The sequence below is a fragment of the Lepeophtheirus salmonis genome, chromosome 10 (assembly GCF_016086655.4).
Source record: "Lepeophtheirus salmonis chromosome 10, UVic_Lsal_1.4, whole genome shotgun sequence".
NCBI lineage: Eukaryota > Metazoa > Arthropoda > Copepoda > Siphonostomatoida > Caligidae > Lepeophtheirus > Lepeophtheirus salmonis.
Window position 1 is genome coordinate 18,263,636 of NC_052140.2, and position 22,468 is coordinate 18,286,103.

General features: G+C 31.7%; 1 protein-coding gene across 1 annotated transcript in view; it reads left to right on the top strand.

The window, feature by feature from the left end:
- The window catches only part of LOC121125115 (maltase A1), a 69,634-nt gene that overhangs the window by 33,620 nt on the left and 13,546 nt on the right, over positions 1-22,468 (top strand). The window contains exon 2 of the mRNA XM_040720229.2: positions 14,615-14,922. Within this exon, the coding sequence (XP_040576163.1) occupies positions 14,615-14,922 (308 nt within the window). The remainder of the gene's footprint in view (positions 1-14,614; positions 14,923-22,468) is intronic.

The window sequence follows — 22,468 nt, forward strand, 5'->3', positions numbered from 1 at the left end:
TATATCCCCTCTTACCACCAGCTAGTTCTAAGGCTGCCTACTCAATAGGATAATGTTACCTTCCAATGGCTATGTATTTATCAAAGTATAGAGATACTATTGATGAGAAATGGAAGGGTCTCGTGGGTGCACCAAAAAATAATCATCTTTAACTTGTCGTCAAGTAAACCCATTATTAATGTAAGGGTTCATTTTAGTTATTAGATGATTATTAAGTAAGATCAACTGCACAGCCCGTAGGCCGGGTGTATTTTTAGGTATTACAACATGTCCTTGATGTTCAAGGAAGTGCTGGCGGAGGAATTTAACCTGTCTTTGGGTCAAGTACTTCACCTGCACAACATGTAGGTGGAGGTGTATTAAAGTATATTAGAAGAGGTCCCTGATGATTAGAAACGCCACGGTGATGGAAATTAACCTTCGTTATTTACCAGCATTTCAACTACATAACCTGTGGGCTGGTGTATTATAATATATTAGAAGAGGTCCTCGATGCTTAGAAGCGCAAGAGGTCCTTTCAGAGAATCTATTCCTTTGGTGATTAAGCTCCTGTAGTGAATCAATTCTTTTGATGATTCAGTTCTTTTGAGGGTATCAGTTTTTTTTAAACAGTTCAATTGGTGAGTTGGTGACTTTGAAGTGGCTCGTGTGTGTAAATTAGAGTGCATTCAGAGTATCAACCTAATGAACTACCGTGTCATACTTGAATATATTCATATTTCATAATAACTCAGCAAAAAAGTCAAAGTGAATAGAAATATTTGGTTGAGGTTGAGTGATATTTTCTATATATGGAAAAGGTTCGGTATAAACGAATTAATCACTCCTGCAACTGAGTCAGTTCAGTACGTTCACTAAAAAGATTCGTTCAAAAGAATTAATCGCTCGCGAATAATATAGGCATAATTTTCAGTATATTTGAATTAAATATAAACGCTGGTATGTTAAAATGAATTTTGTTTCTTCTTATTTTTGAACGCTCTAAAGCATTTTTTACCTTTTTTCTCAAATTCCCCACATTTATTGAGCCAACTCTCCATTTCACATCACAATATCGGTCTTTGCAAAATTCAATTTTTACCCATGCAGTTTTTAGAACGTAAATATACACTTTGCTTATTAGTCCCATTTTACGGACATAATTTTTATTGTCATGTATTTTATTTTATACTAACAGTTTATCAAAAGGAAATAAAATATAGATGAAAAGATTCATAGTGTATTTTCTCACTTGTTAAATGGTCAATCAGGCCGTTTCGCCATTTGGTTTGATATCAACCATGCTCAAAAATGCCAAATCATCTGAGGCTCCTAACTATACACTCCCGCTAGACTAATGGCTGGACATCACTTTTATAGAGGGTAAGGGAGGGTAAAGCTTTAAATCAAGTAACGAAACGCGACCGTTAGTCTGTGGAGATACTAGGGTACAACTTCTTTTCACAAAATGTCGTTTTTCTTATGATGTCCTCTTATTTTTCTTATTGACGTTAATAAAGAGGAATGATAGATAAAGCGCGCACGCCTCACATTCTAAATTTACTAGGGAGAATTATTTATCGTTATTTTTCCTTATTTGAATATCCTACCTATGAGAAAAGGAGTTTTAACAAATTTTTGATTTATTTTTATAATTAATAGTGGGTTAACTAAACTCCCTATTATAAAGATCTTCTCTAGCTAAGATAAGTCCAAGTCTGTCTTCCGGACCTCAAATGAGCATCTTCTAAAACGTAAAATATATTAGATGACAATATATCTTATTGAAGATAACATCATAACTCCTAAATATATCTCAAAATAATAACTTAATAGTAACTCTAGTGAAGAAAAAAAGTTTCTCTGCACCAAGACATTTTTCAGCTGTCATTTCGCTACTGGATTTAATGCTTTAGGAGAGGGTAAAGTATTCAACAAAGTAGGACATTGAGCACCGTTAGCCTGAGGAAATAGTGTGGTCAATATTTGTTATAATATTTTCACAAGATGTCGCTTTTCTATGACGTCACTCATTTATTTATTGTACGCACTACGTAGTATTAACAAGTTTGAATAACTAATAATATGTTTATAATTTGTTCTAGTCTTAAATATTTTATATTTTCATATTGATATTATTATAAAGCAATTTGAAACAAATTACTCCAAAATTGTCACTGTCATTTTTGTGTCTGGGGATGCAAAAATAGAACTGAGTCGAAGAAAACGCTCATTTTTTTAAATTTCCCATTCTCAAAAATCCAAAAGAAGTCGCTGGAAGAAAAAAATGAATATCAAATCTTAAATATCTTCCTGCTGACCATTCTGTATGTGAAAATCATTTTGAATCTTAATTCCTTCTCCATAATTAATCAAGAAAAGTATACGTATAATTAAATAATTAAGTAAATAAAAGTAGAAACAGTAAAGTACTTGACTAATTCACGAGAGAACAGGAAATGATTCTCCTAAATGCTTGAAATAATAATACCTCTAGCGTACAAAAAAAGTAAATTTTGACGAAGATATATTTTTTCAGTAATAACGACGTTCACCTTCGATACACTACTTTGTTTAATATTTTGAGGAAGGGGGAATGCTATGTGTAAGCTTAGCGCATGTTCGAAACGATTGCAAACAGTCACGTCACAAGTGCATGTTCCACTTGTTTTTTCCCGTGCATTCACAAATCTTAACCTTTAACGTACAATATCATTATAACACAGACACACTTAATAAAATAAACATTAGAATACATACATGTATGAGTAATTAATAATCCCCCTAATAATTGGAAGCTCTGTTATCCTCTTGTTACACCAATGATAGATGCAACATGAGTGAGTTTCCGTGAGCCAATGTTTACATTTTTAAAACAACAGTGTTGCCATTTTTGCTCAAGGATGACCCACAATACCTCATATACTGGTTGTTTTTATATTAAAACAGTCTGTATATGTTTTTGATTTGAAATTAAGGTAAAGACTAAAATACTCATCAGTCATTCCAAAATATTACATTTCTTCTTCAAACTCTTATTATTATTTTTTCATTCTTAAGGACATAACACATCAAATGATTTGATATACGTATTGAGTAGTTTTCTCATGAAAAAATGGAGAGTAAAGACTGAAGATTTCTTGGGAGTTATCTTCTAAATTGTTAAAGATAAAAATATATTTTTATCCACCCATAATTACTCCAGGCATCTAATTCATTCCCAAATCTGGTCTACAAGTATAATTCATACGACCCACAAAATTGTTTTATAACAATAATAATTAAAAAAATATACTGGAAAAATCAGTAAATTGGATCAAACATGTCAACAATTGATAATTGAGATTAAATTTTTAACTGGTTAGGTACCCATTTTCATACCTGCCAAATGGTTGAATGGAATGACAAGATTCAAATGTTGTTGGAGTGCAAATCGAGTTGATTTACCTGCAAACAAATTATTAAATGAAGAACATGTTATTGTCACCATTTTCTACTAAATAATTCTGGATTGGATTGTACTAGGATTTGAGTTTTTAAACCAATTGAATATTTGTTAGTGAATTGTTCGGATCGAGTTTGTAATCTTTCATATGAATGTGGCGATGAAAAAAAATATGTACTAACTCATTGTTTATAATAATAATTGTCACTACCAGTCTGGATGCAAACTTTAAAAAGATAGCTCATAATTCACAAGAAAATTAGAGTCATTGTACTAAATAAAGGCATGATCAAAAATATTCAAACGTCAATGGCTTTTATTATCTATTATTATTTAATGGGTAATTAAAATGAAATGCAAAGTTTCACTAGGTTAGCCTGCTAGATTATCTTTTATTCACATTTTGACTAAAAAACCAAAAATTGTTGCAAAATCCTGATGTATATTGTACGATAATTATCGGCTAAACGCTTCTTTTTATAAAACAATTTTTTTTTTTTGAAAAATGTCTGATTTATGGACATAAATATTTATATGTAACTATGGTAGAATGGGTTGTAATCGAAATATAGAATAACCTGATTTATGAACATAAATATTTTTATGTAGCTACATATGGTAGAGTGAGAAGTAATCATTACATAAAATAACCTGTTATTTCGAACAACACGTTTTTGGCTTCGAGTTGCATGGTTTGTTATGCCATTTTTTTAAATTCTTGTCGTTTCATTATCATATGTCTTTCATTGGTCAAATAAATATCGGTTGGATTTTATAAAGGACCTCGAGAATATTATTTTCTAATGTAGGGCATATTTTTACTTGATCCTTTCAAAAAAATTCTGCAAATAGTTGTTTGATAGGCTAGAAAGTTCTTACAATCGGGAGACTCTTGTCCATTCGAGTGAACCGTCTTATAAGCTATATATTCTTTAACGATGGCCATATCCCTTATACCTGTAAAAAGAGACCAATACGAGTTCTTATAGTTTTGAAAAATATATTTGCCATTCGATAATGCTTATCGACACCTCCCATAATTTACCATAGCCTTCTATGACATTGAGTTGAGAAATTGGTCCTTCAAACTTTTTTCTAATAAACATCGTTGACTATTCTATAAAAGTTCCACAAAATCAGAGTTTGTTCCAACTACGACACAAGTATTGACTATTGTCTATTTTTTTTACAAAAAAAAAAAATCTTCTTTCTTGTCCAATCGATAGTCTAATATGCCTTTTTTCTTCTTCTTTAAATCTTCTGAATTTCAAAGTCTGTTTTGTTGTCATGTTCCAGTGGCTTGAAATTCAATAATGCAACGATGTATCAACAAATCATATTCATTAGAAAATATTGTCCACGAAATTGAAATAAGACAGCGGCTCCTTCACATTATTAAGTATATTTGGCCCAAGTTTTTATATAAGATTATGATCAAATATAATCTGAGGTGTGTTTTCTGCAATACAGATCTGTGTTTTTGTAATAAACTGACACACCACACAATTTTCAAAGATTATATCCAAATCTTATTGACTTTCTTATAATTTAATTGTTTCAAGATAATAGAGCCAAAGTAATTCATTATCCTCTCTCCACAACTTAATGCTCTTCAAAAACTGCATATTTCATAAATATTATTTTTGGTTTTAGGATAATTGGTCGAACACATTTTTATTCAATAACATTTCGCCGAAAGATAATTTGCCAAACTATTTGATCAAGTCTAGTCGCAAGTCTCAAGATCAAAATCTCCACCTCTGTTATTTGATCTAAGGACCCAGAAGGAGAAAATATATTCATTTATTTGTGATTGTTCTGATTTCTGACATACATTCATCAGAACTTTTGTACCTATAATTAATATTTGCTCATAATATATATGAAGTTTAGTACTTTATCATGAACATATCATTGTTTAATTGCATATGATATTAGAAGAATATAATTATGAAGATTATTTTCCATCTAACTAAATATTGGATGTTATGTAACAAATCTTAAGTCTATTATTATTTACTTATCTCTTTAATTGTAACGTGAATTTAATTTGTCAAAATATGTATTTTATCAATTAATTCTATTACGAGGACCATAATTATAATTCATTTTTCGAAGCAAACCAAAATTTGAAATGTCTAAAGTAAAAATGTTTGACAAGTTTAAGAGCCACAAATTTGTTGCTGACCATAACGATTCATCAGGTCAAATACTCGTATCCTATTACTACCCTAGCCAAAAAAGCCAAAAGAGAGCCTTTCCACTGTCCCCAAGGCCACTAATTAAAATTAAAGAAAAAAAACAATAAACGCCACATACTTAAGAAATTATAAAAATGTTCCAAGGATCATAATTACTAAAACTTTGTTTAAAGGTTGAAGTTCAATTGTGCAAAAATAATTTTCTTCAGTGATGAGATTCACTGAATCGTAAAAAACGTTTAAAATGTTGATTAGTTAACTGAAATAGGAGAAAATGCATAATACATGCTCTAACCAAGGTTTCTGTCCTTCACCATGACTCTGTGTGTCCTCAGAGTAGTTGTAGTTACATTTAGTTTCTATATTTGCCATGCATGTTGGCTTGGGAGTAAAAACATAAGACTTGACTTTGTGAACTTTTATTTTCGGACCCATCGAAGGATGCATAAGTATGGCTGTTGGAAGCAAAGTCTCGAGGAAAATTTAGATATTTATTATGGTTTGTAAAACGGATAGACGAATAAAGTGTATAGGACTTGTAGTATACGGACCTATATTTCTTCAAGCACAAAAAAAAAGTTAAATTTCTAGTCCAAGTCAAGCCAAGAGTCTTAGCTATAGAGTGTCTTTGATTGTTCAATCAAGCCTAATCGTCAGTCTCCAGCCTCTGTTATTTGACCATAGGACAGAGAAGAAGAAAATACGTTCATTTATTTATGAATGTCCTAGTTTCTAGACCTATACAATACATTTACATTAGAACTTGCCTACTTATTGCTCATAATACATATGTGTTGAGGAGCCTATAACTTTAACATTAATACACCATTGTTTTATTACTAATTAATTTTCATCTAACTAACTACAAGTTTCTGAATTTCTAAAGATAAAAAAGTAAGTAAAAATATTCTATACTTGAATTAATTAACACGGGTTACTATCGACGTGGAATCAGAAAATATCCTAGTTATTTAAGGAGTTACATGTTAGAATACTTGCAACTGCGTAAAAGGATAAATGGATATTAGGAAAGTCCACAGGTTCATGTAAAAGAAGTCCCATATTTGTTGATGAGCAAAAACGATTCATCCGGTGCAATGCTGGAATCTTATCAATACCCTGGTAAAAAAAAAAAAATAACACACAATTAGAGCCTTTCAACTGTTATGGACCAGTGATGAGATGAACTAAATTGTAAAAAGGTGTTTAAGGTAACATAAGTTTTAGGGTATGGTTGTTATTTGTTCCAGTTTATATTCATAATTATGAACTGTAAATGAGCTCAAAATAAATCTGACGACTCAAACTGGGCTTTATAAAAATATTCAAAGACTTGGACTTGTGAGTAACCATGAGACTTGATTTGGACTTGCAGTATAGGGACTTTTTCCCAGCTCTAGCGATCAGGAAGCCCTATTTTAAATACACAATATATTTAATATCAATTAATATAATTACGTAGGAAATGTCTAATTTTGTAGACGTATCCATTTGATTTGAACTTCCTTTAAGTACTTATGTTAATTTTATGAATGATTACTCAATATCTATATACAGAGTGCAGAAGCGAATTTTTCCATACAAGTTTATTTGATTCTAGTTTTATATAAGGGGTATGATAATAAAAAAAATCAAACAACTAACAAATTAGCTTTTACATTCATCCCTAAATTTATAGCTTTTGTAAAATTGAGTGACACAAGTCCTTATCCTACATAGTATTAAAATAACTTATGTGTGTTTGTGTCTGATGTTCGTTCCTCCCGCTTGGAAAAATAATGACAAATACTTCAAAAACGGAGGTAGATACAGACTTAGGACAAAAGTTAAAGTTGTTCAAAATTCTTAGTTACGTACATACGGTTTGTTTCATTCTAATCAGAACAGATTCCGGGAATCTGGAGGGCAAGTTTGTTTTTTCCCAACTAATTTGATTTTTATCATAATACAAGATCGATTCCCCGTGTTCCAAGTTTAAAAAAAAAAAAAAAAAAAAATACAAAAATGAGTTATTGTATCATCGGAAAAAGGGAGAATGTATATTAAATACGAATTAAAAAAGGGAACTAGGTAATTGAAGAAAAAGGAGAATTAAAAGTTAGTCTTAGTATGTATCTTCGTTATGGTTGAAGAAGCGGCCTGGCAAATTAGCTATGGCAACGAAGTTGAAGGGTGGCATCCTGGAATAATGGAATTACTCGTTTATGTACAAGGAATACATCCAGATGACCTACGCTAGGTTTCGTTTGCATATCAATAATATATGTTTTTATCTAAGAGTAGTCAAATTGAGAGATAAATTACATTCATGATCATTTTTTGTCTGTTATACTTTTTGAATAAAAACTTCATATTCCTATTGGTAGAGGTGTATAATATATGTGCTAAAAAGCGGCAGATACTTTTTTCAGTTTGTAATTTGAAAAAGATTTTTTATTTCGCAGTACTGTTGAGCATCTAACTTTAAAGTAATAACTAGTGTGTGTGTTCTGATAAAAGACGAAGAGTGACAATGAGGGTATGCTCAGGAGTTATAAACGTAAGACGAGTACAACTGAAGATCAACATCTTGCGATATACGGAGTGAGATTTGCGTTTATTTCCTTCATGTTATAGCAGCTTGCTGCTGATATGATAAAACGTCATGCCATCTTAAGGACATATATTAGTTGTAGTAAAAAGGCATCCAGTATTTTTAACGGACTTTTCCCCATTAATGTGCTTACAGGGGTCGGACTTGAAGATTTCCATCATTTTATCCACATTTTTGGAAATTGGCCTTGCATCTTCGGCATCAAAATTACCGGAGGGGAATTGACAAAACCAAAATTGCACCCAATTGGCTGTTACTGTATCAGGTACATGAATACTATTCACAACCTTGTTATCCGTCTGCTTGCATTGTCGCCTTGTTTGATTAAAAACTGTAAAATATGGTGTATCGTCTCTTTGCGGGTGTCCTTCTTTGGCACGTGATCAAACAATACCGAGTCAAACAATCACAAAACTCCCTGAAAAGTTTTTTAGTTCCAAATCCTATCCTTCTAACGCCATCTAGTAGAAACTTGATTGTACTTATACAACGCAAGATGCACAATTCTAAAGCACCCAATTGTAAAAATAATTTATTTTTTACAACACTTATTGATATTTACTATAAATATTTTGTAAAAATTTACTCCTCCACCCTGTTTACATTATATTTTTTTTTCTACGAATTCCTCAGATAATGAGACATGATTATATTTACCAATATACAATATAAATATTTACTAACTATGAACAAATATATTATATTTTTAGTTCTTGATGTTTCACTTGACAATTTAATTTGATAATTTTGACATTAGGAATAAATTACGATGAATCATTTGATCAATAAATATTCATATAATGTTATGTATCGCGTAGCAAATATTATAAAAGTATTCATTTGTTAATCATGTAGTTAATATTACCATCAGAAGTAATTGTATATTTCTATACTTGTATGTAAGTAGACACAGTAGACCGGTTTGATTTTCAACATTTTCAAATTATGATTATGGTGTGTGTGGAAAAGTGATCATTTGCTAAGAAGATAACATATTAAAAATTTAATTTTGATACGATGTCATCTTAAGGTAACCCATTTTGTTCCAAGTTTGAAAGGAAACAAAAGTTCTTTGTTTCGCCAATAGTTACAAATATAGAATTAATCATTATGAATATGTAAATGCATTTAGTTGGTTTACACAACAGGAAATGCTTGAGAGCAATATGAAAAAGAGATCCTGTTTTTAGCCTTTAAGCATCTTATAAATAGTCCATTTTGTTAGTTTTTGTATTGCATTAAATTACAACATGATGATATTTAACATATTTTATCAGATAAAATGAGTACTAAGTAAAAGAACCCTACCACAAAATCCCATGCCGACAAAAATTTAAAAAAAAAAATACTCCTAATAGTCAACTCCACTTAGATATTTATTCACTATTTTAGTTTAACGAAGAGGAGTTGCTCCTTCTGTGGATTAGAAACCGAGACAAGCAGGTACATGTTCTACAAGTGCTCAAGATATTAGGGAGGCCGTAGAGAGGAATATTCTTTCGGAGTACGGGGTTAAACTAGATGTCAAAGTCTGGTTCATAAACATGTTGAGCCGACATGCGAACTGCCGAAAAATTGTGAACTTGGCTGTAAGTGTTTTCTCAATCCTCAAAAATATCAAAAAAAATCTCAAAATATGGAGCAATCGATCTGTATTCTCGGATACTTTACAGATAGGGGAGCCCCGCTTGGATCGAGAGGATGGACGGACGAATGTGTATAGGAAAGGATGGATGGATGGTGGGGAAAAATATATATTATGAAAGTGTTTGACGTATATATGGTTTTCTACTTTTCACTAATTGTTGGTTTTAAAATGATAGTTTCTTAATTCTTATGTTAACATAGTCTATCAAAAAAAAAAGTTCAAAAAAAAATTGTACAAATCTAGCCATAATAGGAATTTTCAGTACTTATTATTTAAAAATATATCTATTATTTGACAATAACATGATAGTTCAGCGAACCACATTTCAACAATCGGCGTTCAATGGTCCGCGATTTTGATATTCAATAGATTTATTTCATTAAAATTTATTCATTTGATAAATTTGTGTTGATTACAAAAAATCATAACGAAAAATATTGTTAAACACAGTTCATTCAGTAAATACCTTCGAACATTACAGTACTATAATTTATAATAAAACCTTCTAAAAATGATTTGCAGATGTTGCTCAGAATATTAACTGCATAAAAAATTGTGAGAGTTCATAATAACATTAATTTTCATTTCTTAATGTCCCGAGCAACCCCTTGGCACCTACTCTCGTATAACATTAAATGTCACTGGAAATGAAATACTAGTCTTTTTGGTAGTCTTTTGTTATCAAAATTCGCTAAATAAAGAAATAAAAGGTTATATTTGAACAGAGAAGCAGACTGTTCAATAACTTTAATGGATGCGATTAAATCATAAGCAGGGTTTGAAATTTATATTTGGGCCTATGGGGGATCTTTTTTATTTACATACGGATACTAAGCATAAAATATAGGTAACACATGGGCTGAAAAGTCCAAGGCTTCAAATAGAAAACTTGTTTTGTCTTTGTTCAAAGTTGACTTTTTTTAAGTTATTGTTTACTTATTTGCTTTAAGGAGCGGAATCCTTCAAGTCATTGCTTATTTATTTTTTTCACATCAAGAACCAGTACAAATTGGTTCAAAACGAAATTGTTTTTGATCCATTGTTTTGGAAATAACTAAAAAAGCTTGCACTTACTAAAAATGAGATGAATAAAAAAAATAATTGCGTCATCTATGTCTGAAGCCTGGGACTTTCCTTCCCATACGTAAAACATAACACATATTGAAGATCATGGGGGCCTATCTCTTCTGCTTGTAGCCCCTACAAACTCCGTCTATAGTTAAGGTGTAATACATAGATTTGAAGACATTTTGCATCCAATTCACGTTTATATTTATGGTTTATACTAAAAATATCAAAGGATATATTTTTGCATTTTATATATGTTTATATATTTGGTGCAAGTAATGGCATAGTGTCCAGAAAACTGGAGACCTCATATTTCCAATGTTAAGCATCCGTTAGTGGACATCTTGTTCTTAACATCCTCAATAAACTGGGTAAAAAATACACTCCGAAAATAAAAAAAATTATTTACATGATAAACAGTTGTACGATTATAATAAGTACATGAGTTAAATTGTGTTTCCCTTTTTTATCTATCCTTTTTACTCTTGTATATGTTAATTAAAATGCAAGAAATGGCTAGAGTGAACAAAAGACATTTTTAAAAGATAATATTTGTTACTCTTTTTATAAAAAAACATTCAATTTCTATATATGATATTTTTTTTAGGAAATATTAATTACTTTATGCTAATTTTAGGCATCAAAGAAGTATCACAGAGGCTTCTGCAAGTATATATATATTTACATTTTTTTTTTTTGGGGGAGGGGGGTCGATATTTTGCTAAAACCCCAAAAATTAAAATTTTGGGACAAAATTTATAAATCCATAGCTGTTCTCGGAAAATTTAATTCAAATATTAAACTTTTTCGGAAAATCTTTTTAATTTTTTTCAAAAATCGAAAGCTATTTACATGAAAATAAATATTTTCGAAAAAAAAGTAGAAATTAAATTTCAAATATTAAATTTTTGAACAAAAATGATAAAAATCCGTAGCTTTTCATAAAAAAATAATTTCAGAAACTAAATTTTAAATTTGTGGCTCTGTAATTCTAAAATTTTAGTGAAAAAGCAAAAACCCATTATTTTGAGAATGGGAGGCAGCCCTTTCAGCCCACCTTTGAAACGCCTCTGTATGAATCAGTTTGATGAAATTGTATGCATTGTATAAAATAATAGCTATCATTTTTGTAGAAACGGTTATTTGCCACAGTTCTCACATTGAAAGGAAGAAAAGTGTAAGAAATCAAAATGAAAAAAACTAATGGCATACATTTTAAGTAATATCCACTAAACCTCGATTGAAAAATGATAAAAAATACCAATAAATTATACATAAGGGATTATCAAGATAAATAAAGGACTGCATCTAATCTGATTTAATGTTTATGGGTCATATTGAAAAGTATTGGCAATAATATGTAGATTCCATCTTTTTTTAAACATAAATTACCAATTTATTATTATTGCAAGTACATAGATGAGATAGTGTTGAAACACAAAAATGATTTCTCCATATTAACACAATATTAATGTAGTTATTGTTCTTTTCTCCAAGTTATTATACAACTCATTTCTTGTGTTATTATCATCATAACCATATTCATTTATATTGAAATTAGAAATCAAAAGGTAAACACCTAATTTGTAATGTTTAATATTATTTTTTTTTGATAAAATAGATATACACTACGCTTAGAAGTGACGAGTAGATTTTGTTCGTCGTTTAATGCATACGACAATAGGACCTATTTCTTCTCTTTGAGGAGTGCAATAAGTAAAATGGTATATCCTAAGCATTTCAAAGAGTGTCATTTTTGTTGTTAAAGACAGCCTGAATATTTTTTATTTTCTATAGCTCCTATGATTATTGCTTAAATTTTGGAGGAGAGGATATCCAAGTATAGAGTGTAACGGGTATGTGTGTTCATGAATAAAAGAAGTAACACAGAGGATTTATTAGGGCGTTAAAAGTAGTGATAAAGGTCGGGTAAAACTCCCAGTTTTTTAATTTTGGAGTTGTCTAACTTATGAGTAAAGTTTATAACCTTGTCCAAGTCGTTATTATTTAATTACTGATGAGTGATTTTTTTTTCTACATACCAAGGTTAATAGAAATCCATTGTTAGACCATCATGCAATCGTGCTTGCTAGAATTTTCAATCTGATGCACAAACTTACTGCTGGGTAGTACAGAGATATAACAACGGTATGTTATAAGCACATAATACTTGAAATTATACGATTAATAATAACAGCACATAGTCTTTGATGTCACTATTAAAAAGTGTGGTGGAATTAAATCATTCGTCGGAAAAGTGTTGTGGTATCAGCACAGGTTAATAGAAAAACAAGTTATGCCATCATGTAATCGGGCTAGTCAGAATTTTAAATTTGATATACCATATAAACTCCTAGCAAGACAGACATAAGCGAGATACATCTACTCTTAGCAACAGTTATACTCTATGACGTCACTATTAAAAAGTGGTGAGGAAGTCAAACATCAGTCGTAAAAGCAGCGGTGACAGCGTGCAAAAATAAAACATGGACCAAAATGTGGGTGACGTGTTGACAAATGTGTTGATGGGGTGTTGGTAAAGGAAATATATTACGTAACTGACTGAGACTGGTAATGCCATTTAAGCCATATCCCAACCCCGTACCACTATATTATAACCATAGTACACATAGTGGCAAGCTGGATGACATAATTGGGGCCGGAGCTTCTGGATCTACAAAGTGTAGGATCTCCTGGAAAAAAACAAGCCGCTTACGTAACGGAGCTTGAGCCTCTAGAGTTTGTATTTGGTGGGAGTCACAAATGTCAGTCTAAAGTTCAACTATAATAAACTTAGGAGTAATAATAGTATACTTTCTTGTAAAAATATTGTCATCTATTTAAAGGTTATTTGAGGAATGCTCTCCTTTGTAAATCAATCAATATTTCTTTGTAAATATCCAAGTGGCATTTAACTAAGGAAAAATGTTGTATACAAGTTGTGATTTTGTAGAAGTTGAACTGGTATAAGTTATTTGTACAAGTTGGAACCAAAAAAGAAGATGAATAATTTTAAATGAAGGATTTACAGTAATTGGGATGGGAATAATGCAATAATTGGATATTCCATAGATGATTAACATATTAGTGGTTTAATTTTTGACTATTTGAATCAAAATTACGGAGATATAAGTATTCTGTCCCACATTATAAAGTTCAGTTCATATGCCCATAGTTATTTTATTCATAATTACATAATACACATGTAGTCTTAATGGATAAAAACTAAATGCTATCAATATATAGTTTTATTAGAATGAGTCATGCTGTAATTAAAAAATGTAACTTGTACAATGGGGTTATACAAGTTGCAACTCAGAAAGACATCGTTAAAAAAAATATATATAATGAAAAAAATTCCAAAATTTAATTTAAAATATTAATTTTTTTTGAGAAAATCTCAAAAATCTACAATTGCACACAAAAAATTAATTCTTTATAAATGAAATTTCAATCATTAAATTTTTGGAAATTCTTTTCAAAATCCAAAGCTATTCTTAGAAAATTAAATTCTTGGTAAAAAAATTCAAACATTAAAATAACATAAAGATATTCAAAATTTCACAGCTTTCCAAGCCCATCCCCTACAGACGACCCTGATTATAGAATATATAATATATATAACAACAGATTAGTCTAGTTACTATAATTAGATTTACCTTTCCGTTAATTAATTACAGGGATAAAGGAAAAACTTGGTTACATAAAAAGTCTTGGAGTTAATGCCATTTGGTTTTCACCTTTCTATAAGAGTGGAGGAAAAGATTTGAGCTATGATGTAATAGATCATAGAGATGTGAATCGACTATTTGGAACAAAAGAGGATCTCGACGAATTACTCACTATGATGGAAGAGCAAGGGATGTACGCCATATTGAGTTTTATTCCAAATCATACGAGCTGTAAATCTGAATGGTTTCAAAAGAGCCTAAAAGGGGATCCAGAGTACAAGGACTATTATGTTTGGAAGAATAAAACAAATAATTGGGTAAGTCCTAAATATAGTTCTTTATTTTTTAGGGAGAGGGGCTTTGTTTTTTACTTTATTGCTATTGATGGTGAGAAAGTATTTATAAATACTTAAAACGATTCAATTTGAGTCATCTAGTGAGTACAAAATTATACATGTATGTTGGTAATCCGTAGAGTCATTTTGGATCTACAAATAACAATGTATTCATATTAATAAAATAACGCAGTCGTTTTACATGTAGCCTCAAGCAGACATTTCATCCTACAGAATAGTGTGTAGCTAAAGCTTACCCAGGTAGTGCGTCAGAGAATAAAATACTCTTTGTCTCCTAAGGTTACATTACAATTATTAATATCAAGCAGTTATAATAGTTATTTCAATCTTGAGGAGAGAACATTTAAGTATTGGGTAACTACGTGAGTGTGCTCACACAAACTGGAGAGTCACAATGAGGAATACTTAGGGAGGTATTTTCTATATTATTAAGCAATATACGTCTGTTCATCGTCACCTAATAACTCCGGGTAATTCCAGATAATTCTGGGTAATACCGCTAGTGCCTACATATATTAATAAAAAAATCCGTCTGTTTTTGTGAATGTATGAATGTATGAAACATAGTCACATAGTTCACTGTATATAGTGATCCCTGATGTGTATCATATGAATATTTTTGATCTAAGAAATAACTATTTACCTATAATACTGAAATGTTGTAGGGGTGTGCGTGCATATGTAGTACTGTTTCACTTTGTTTTTGATTATTACTCGCCTACATTTATCATAATTCACTTGCATTGGCTGTATATGTTAAGAATTGAATAGAATATAAAGGCTGGTATGTATGTAAAAATGAATGAATTCGCTCTTTTTATTTAATATACGATGAGTACTGCTTTGTTTGTTTTTGTTAGTGAGCGCTCTAGAGATTAAAATACTAATCCGAAGTCCAATTCTATTCATTCTTTTTTCGCAAACTATTATTATTATTCTTTTATTCTGGAAGACAGAACATGTCCTATGAATTTGATCTAAGTATTGATGAGTTACGAGTGAGTGAGGTTATGAAAATGGAGAATAACACCGAGGATTTTTTGAAGAGTTATCCCCTATATTATGAAGAAAAAAAATTGTATTTTAGTCAATGCATAATTACTTCAGGTAATACCGGGTATTACCACTGGTAGAATAATATGATCGATTTAGTAAGCCTCGTCCCAATAAAAAGTACTCATACAGGTCTATGATTACATGTGTAAAAAATACAAAATGTGGTTGTCAAATTCGTCAACAAGACGACCTACTTTGTCATTTTTTTTGTTACCCTTATGAAATAAACAATATTCGTTGTTCTAAAAAAGCTTTATTCTATCAAAGATTTGCCATCAAAAAATATCAAATCTAAACGTCAAAGGACCTATTTTATAGGTTTTTTTAAAGGAAAAATAATCTTGATTTTTCACTTGTTTTTACAGCAAAAGATTAAAAAATACAGGGTTTCAAATTTTAGCACCTTAACCCTCATAAGTTTAAAATTCAATTTTTGTTTTACCATATTTAAGTTGAACTAAACCTTTTATAAATAAATAAATACAGAATTCATGTAGTTAATTTCCATTAAAAGACTCAAAAGCTTTTAGCTTTAACGATAGGAGTGAGGATATCAAAGGGGTATTAATTGGGGTAACCAATAACGCGTGCGAGATTTATTTCTTATTTTTAATCTAGGTAAAGTTTTTATTTTTCATAGTCGTTGTCATTATTCTTTAATTCTAGAAGAGAAAACATCTAATTATAAAGTAAAGTATTGGTGTACTCATGAAATACTGAGAGTAATATAGATGATTTATGCGGGAATTATTCAGCAAGATTATCAATAGTGTTAAAACTCGGCCCAGCATCGATTTTTTTTTTTTGGTACGGTCTTAACTGATTTTTTCTAGACCGATAAGGACTGATTTTCTTTAGGTCTCATTTTGTAGACCGATTTTAATTCGGTGTCAATTTATGTACCGATTTTTTTCGGTCTAATATACATATTATGATATAACATTTATTTTCTAGATCAACTGTCATTCATTTTTTGGAAAAAAAATCTCAAAAGTACAATACATGTTCTAGAACAAGTATTGTATACATATAAGAGACGGCGGGATCAAAATTAATTTGAGCTATCTCTGTTTAAACTTCATATAACGTTATTGTACTTGAAAAAACATATGATGTCATGTTATCTGTAAAATCGCTGTAAACGGATTTTTTTGGGACTGAACTAGACCGATTTTTTTACTTTGGACCGATTTAGACTGAATTTTTAAATGAGAACGTCCATACCAAATTTTTTCGGTCCAACAAAAAATATAACGGTCTAAGACCGGTCTAGGATTTCCGGATAGAAACTTAACAATAATTACCATACATTTTTCGTAGTCATCTATTTTTATTGCGAGTGGGGACCCAGAACCTACAATAGCATTAAATTACGATTGTATCCACGTTATTATTAATTTTCAGGTTTCATTACGCACCAAACGATATTTAAAACAAAAATATACGATATATTTTTTTATCATCTGTAAGCAGCAGCAGAAAAGGTAACATGAACACTGTCTCCTTTGTACTTGTTTTAGTATCTAGAAGACTACAGATATCTCCCTACAAACTGCCTACAATACCAAGAGTAACCAAAACTTATGCAGTACAATATTGCTGATTTCTGACCTGCCTCCATGTGGCTGTGTAGAAGCCCTGACCTAAACCTCCTGGACTTTGTAGTGTATAGTTTCTTAGAGAAAGAGGTCATACCTACTTCTCATATAAAATTGGATTCGCTCCTTCCTGATTTATGAGCACATGGTATGTTACTCGTCACGGCCATAATTCTGAAAAGCTGCCAATCTTTTCGTCGATGTGTCAAAGCTGTCATTGAATAAATAATATACCTAAATATAGTATTTAACCATATCACTAACTGGTTTTGATTTATATTTTCTCAATTTATGACTTTTCTTTTTAAGTCATGCTACTGTAAGTAGTTTTATATTAGCAAGTCATCAAAAAAACTGTTAATTGATAAATTGATAATTTGGTATATAAAGTCTGCAATTTACTTTGCTATTGATAAAAAGAGTAAAAAAATACCTAAATGGAGCTGGCTATTATTTTTGTCCATTAGCGTTTTTTTCATCTTGAAGAAATTCTGCTTTGGTAATGAAAAGTTACTCATTTGGCGCTTCTCCTTGTGGCCTTCATGATTTACAATCCATTTTTTTAATGTTCCTGTAATTGGTTAGATGGAGTTTCACTGATTAAGTATATGTAAAAATTATGGTATTACATTTACTCCATTTAAACTAGTAATGTTTTAGTGAAATCCATATACATGAAGAAACACGCCACGTAGAATTACTAACGTAAACTGAATGTCTTTCAACAAAGTTTTTATATAATATATAAAAGGGATGTCAACCTGTCTTGTCTTAAAAGTCCTATAATACTCCATCAAAAGTCTGCGTCAATTACGACCCATTAATTTTTGGGTAAAATAAATAAATTAGTTACATGCTAATAAGTTAAGAATTTAAAACGAAATATGAATTCAATAAATACATATAATTTCAAATACAGATTCTTATCACCGAGAGTTGTCCTTGTACGTAGGAAGAATATCCCTAACTCCGAAAGCCGATTTCAAGCGGTCGATTGGCATAAAGTCGGTTCGATGTCCAAACTCTAGACTAAAGGTTCTGTTCAACTTAGACAGGGCTTTAAAAGAGCCTAAACGATGGTTTAAACGGTTTATTTCTCACCAAAATATAATCCAAATTCTTATGAGCTTCCAACGTGGTCCTCACTCTCGCCGGGTCGGATGCTCGGGGATACCTCTTGGGGGAGCATGCTTAATCTCATTGAAGCTCTGAAACAAGCTCTTATCGTTGGGTACACCAGTATGTTCGGTCAACGAAGCTGAACCTAAGATGTAGCGCATTGGAGAAAATATTGCTCCTGGTATAGCTAAGGTGGTAGAACGTAGGCCCAACATCACGAATTTAAGAGTGTCTACCCATGAGTTACGTTTCTGATACATTCTTGAAGCGAGAGAAGTCTTCAAAGTCCTGTGAAACCTCTCAATAATGTTGTTGGACTCAGGGTGATACGAGATGGTGAATAGGTTACTCGAACCGAGTAGTTGTCCCAAGCATTTCCATAGGGAACTAGTAAATTGAGCTCTCCGATCCGAGCGTATCAGGGACTCCGAATCTTGATACCCATACCATGAAAAAGGTACTCCCTTTATTTTCTACTAAAGTGCCTTGTAAAGGAAGTGCTTCTGTCCATTTCGTAGCCCTATCCAAAACCATCGGTAGGAATCGATATTCCTTTGATAGAGGCAGCGGCCTAACGAGGTTGATGTGGATGGTACTTAGCCTACCAGGATTCTGATTAAACGGCGATGTTCCATAAGGTTTTGTGTGCACTGAGAGCTTGTTTCTTTGACAGAATAAACACTCACTAGTCCAAGACTTGACGTCACTCCTAAGACACTGTCACGCGAATGACTTTGCTATTTCACTTGAGTCAACTTAAATCCAGGACGTGAGAGACCATGTGCAGTTTCAAGAATTTTTTTCCTTAGCTTTACCGACGACACTGTAGCTCTAAAATTTTCTTGTGAACCAAAACCCCAAGGGTATTTTGTTCCTGAAGTTTCTTGAAGTTCATTGCTTGGACTTAAAGTCCAAACTCCGAGGTTTCGACAATACTTCGTCAAGTACAATTTCTTTAAGGAAGGGAAACGCCTCTGCTGTGACCGATACTAAGAGCCGTGATAATGTGTCCGCCACAATATTGGACTTACCGGACTTGTGAAGTTTCATGCAGTGAAACTCTGGTGTGAAATCAAAGGATCTGATTTGCCTCGAAATCCAGGATGGGTTACGAGACTCCAGAGCCGGTATCAACAGCTTGTGGTCAGTAAATATTGTGAAACGAACCCCTTCTATGGACCAACGGAAGTGAGATAACGCTTCCTTAACAGCCAGGAGTTCCCTGTCGAATGCTGAATAATTCTGCTATGCTGGGGTGAGAGACTTAGACTAACAGACTAACGGAGGCTAAGAACCAACAACCCACTGCTCAATCAACGGACCCATACCTTTCAACAAGGCGTCGTTTGAAAGTGCTAGAAACGTACTTTTGACACAAAAAGCTAACAAGGGCCTTTCCAACAGAGCAATCTTTATTCTCTGAAAGGCCTCATCAAGCTCTGCTTCCCAATATAGTTTTGTGTGTGTGCACAACAATGTATGCAGTTTGCCTGTGTATTTTGCAAGATGAGGAAAAAATCTGGAATAGTATTGCACGATACCGAGGAGAACCTGGAGTTCATTGGTACAATGAAAAATGATCAAGTATTTCTACATTCAGCAGTACATTTTAAAAATATGAAGGAACACTTCAGTATTTTCTCTAATTAACGAATATGTTTGATTGTTCCATTTTCTATATTTGTTACCTATTTACATTCAAAGATTAGAATCTGAAATAGTCATTAGCCAATGGTAGCTCAAGATAATAGTTTCATTAAATAGAATTATTTCTAACATAAATATATATATACATATACGTACATATACTCGGGAGGACACTGATTTTTATTGGAATATCCCTCATATCCCTAAACAAGACGAGAACATCCAAAAGTACTCAATTAGAGACATTACTTAGTGGTCCCTCTATATTTCTTAACTGTACTGCTGAGTGTAGAGTACTTGTTTTTCTTTTTAAATTACTTTTATTTGAATTATACAATTAATTCTGTATTTTTACATTTGAAAAATACATTATTTCTTTAGAATTTAGTACTTAAAATATATATCTAAACTGTAAAAATGGTTTACTTGATAAAAAGTCAAAGAGGTGGAATGAAATTAGTGGATAATTATATCTACAGAGTGAACAGAAAATCTGGACAAAAAACATACTGTATACGTGAAAATAAAAAAACTTTACACTGTAACGCTATGGAATATCGACAGTGACAATATTTGTGTTTCCAAAACAGTAGGGAAACACTGCCATCCGAACTATCCATCCAAACCCAAAATGTACGTAGGAAAAACAAAATTGAAATCCAAAGCTCTGACTTGACAATTATCCTCGCGATGATTGTAAAATCATCGGGCATGTTAATTAAAAAAATGACATCCAACTTGGACGAAAACACTTTAGCATTAATTCCCGATTCATCGGATTTGGCTCGTAGCGTTCGAGCTGTACATTTTTTCTCACTTACATCTCTCATTTCCTCGTGCTCTCCTACGATCTGACCTTTGAGTGTCTCCTCAAATCCTCTCAGTGATTTGCCACACCAAATCCAACCAATTCTTCTAATATTATATCCATGCTCATAACAAACAGTAAATCACTGATCTTGCCTAACCGGATTTTATGCTTGTTCGTCACACCATGAGCTTCTTCCAATAGTAATGTCTAAAGTCTAATAATAATTGATAACTGGTTATTAAGTGATTAGTACTTCTTCCATTCGAATTGCTGTCGTGTTTGTTTATTTTTCTGTACTCATATATTTATTATTACTACTTATTTTGTCTTTGGTTCGAACACATTAGTCATTACATAAGTGATAGTATTATTTACATTAAATAAAAGAAGCAAGTCTTCTCCCCCCCTTTTTTTCTATTGTTTTTGGAAATAACAAAAGTACCGTCACACTTAGCACAATAACTCACAATGTGAACAACAGTTTGTCACAAAAATTTTGACAGTCGTCTTTTGAAGATTGGTAATAACTCAAAATTGATGCGAATTTAATAAATAGCACCATCTATGGGTGGTGGAGACCGCGACTTTTTAGACCATGCGTTAAAGTAGTAAACAATATTAAGATTCATTTAGCTAAATACAATTTATAATAAACATAGTTCAAGTTCACAAAAACAAGTAAGTTTTACAGACTGAATGCACTCATTTTTCGAATATTCTATTAATAACGTACGCAGATATAAGGTAGTTTACAAAACACATATGAAAGTTTTTATCCCAAATTTTATATTCCTGTTTTAACATATGCTACCTCTTATATATAAGTTTGGAGGAATAAGTGTCATACATATATTATAAACTCATGGACCATAGCTCAAAGGTATTTATAAAATACCACAAACACCGAGGTGCCTACACCTTTCATAATCCCCTATTAAGCGTGTTCATTCAAGTATAGCGACTGGATGCCTTTCAGCAATAGTATTGTTACATTTCGATACATTTTTGACTAAAAATATAATATAAAAATTGCGCTAAGAGATGTATTTACAGGACCCTCTGCTGGTTTTTTACTTGAGGTGGATGCTAGCTTAGGAATTTGAGGTATTGTATTTATTACTCACTGTAGCACACATGCATTACCCAGAGTAATTAAGTGTCGTCTGAAAGCTTACTGGTTGAGTAAGTGAACTGCTGGGGCCCCAAGGTAAGTTAAATTTATCAGCAGTTGCTTGCCTGAGCATAATATTCACAAATGAAGCTTGGCCATGGGTTG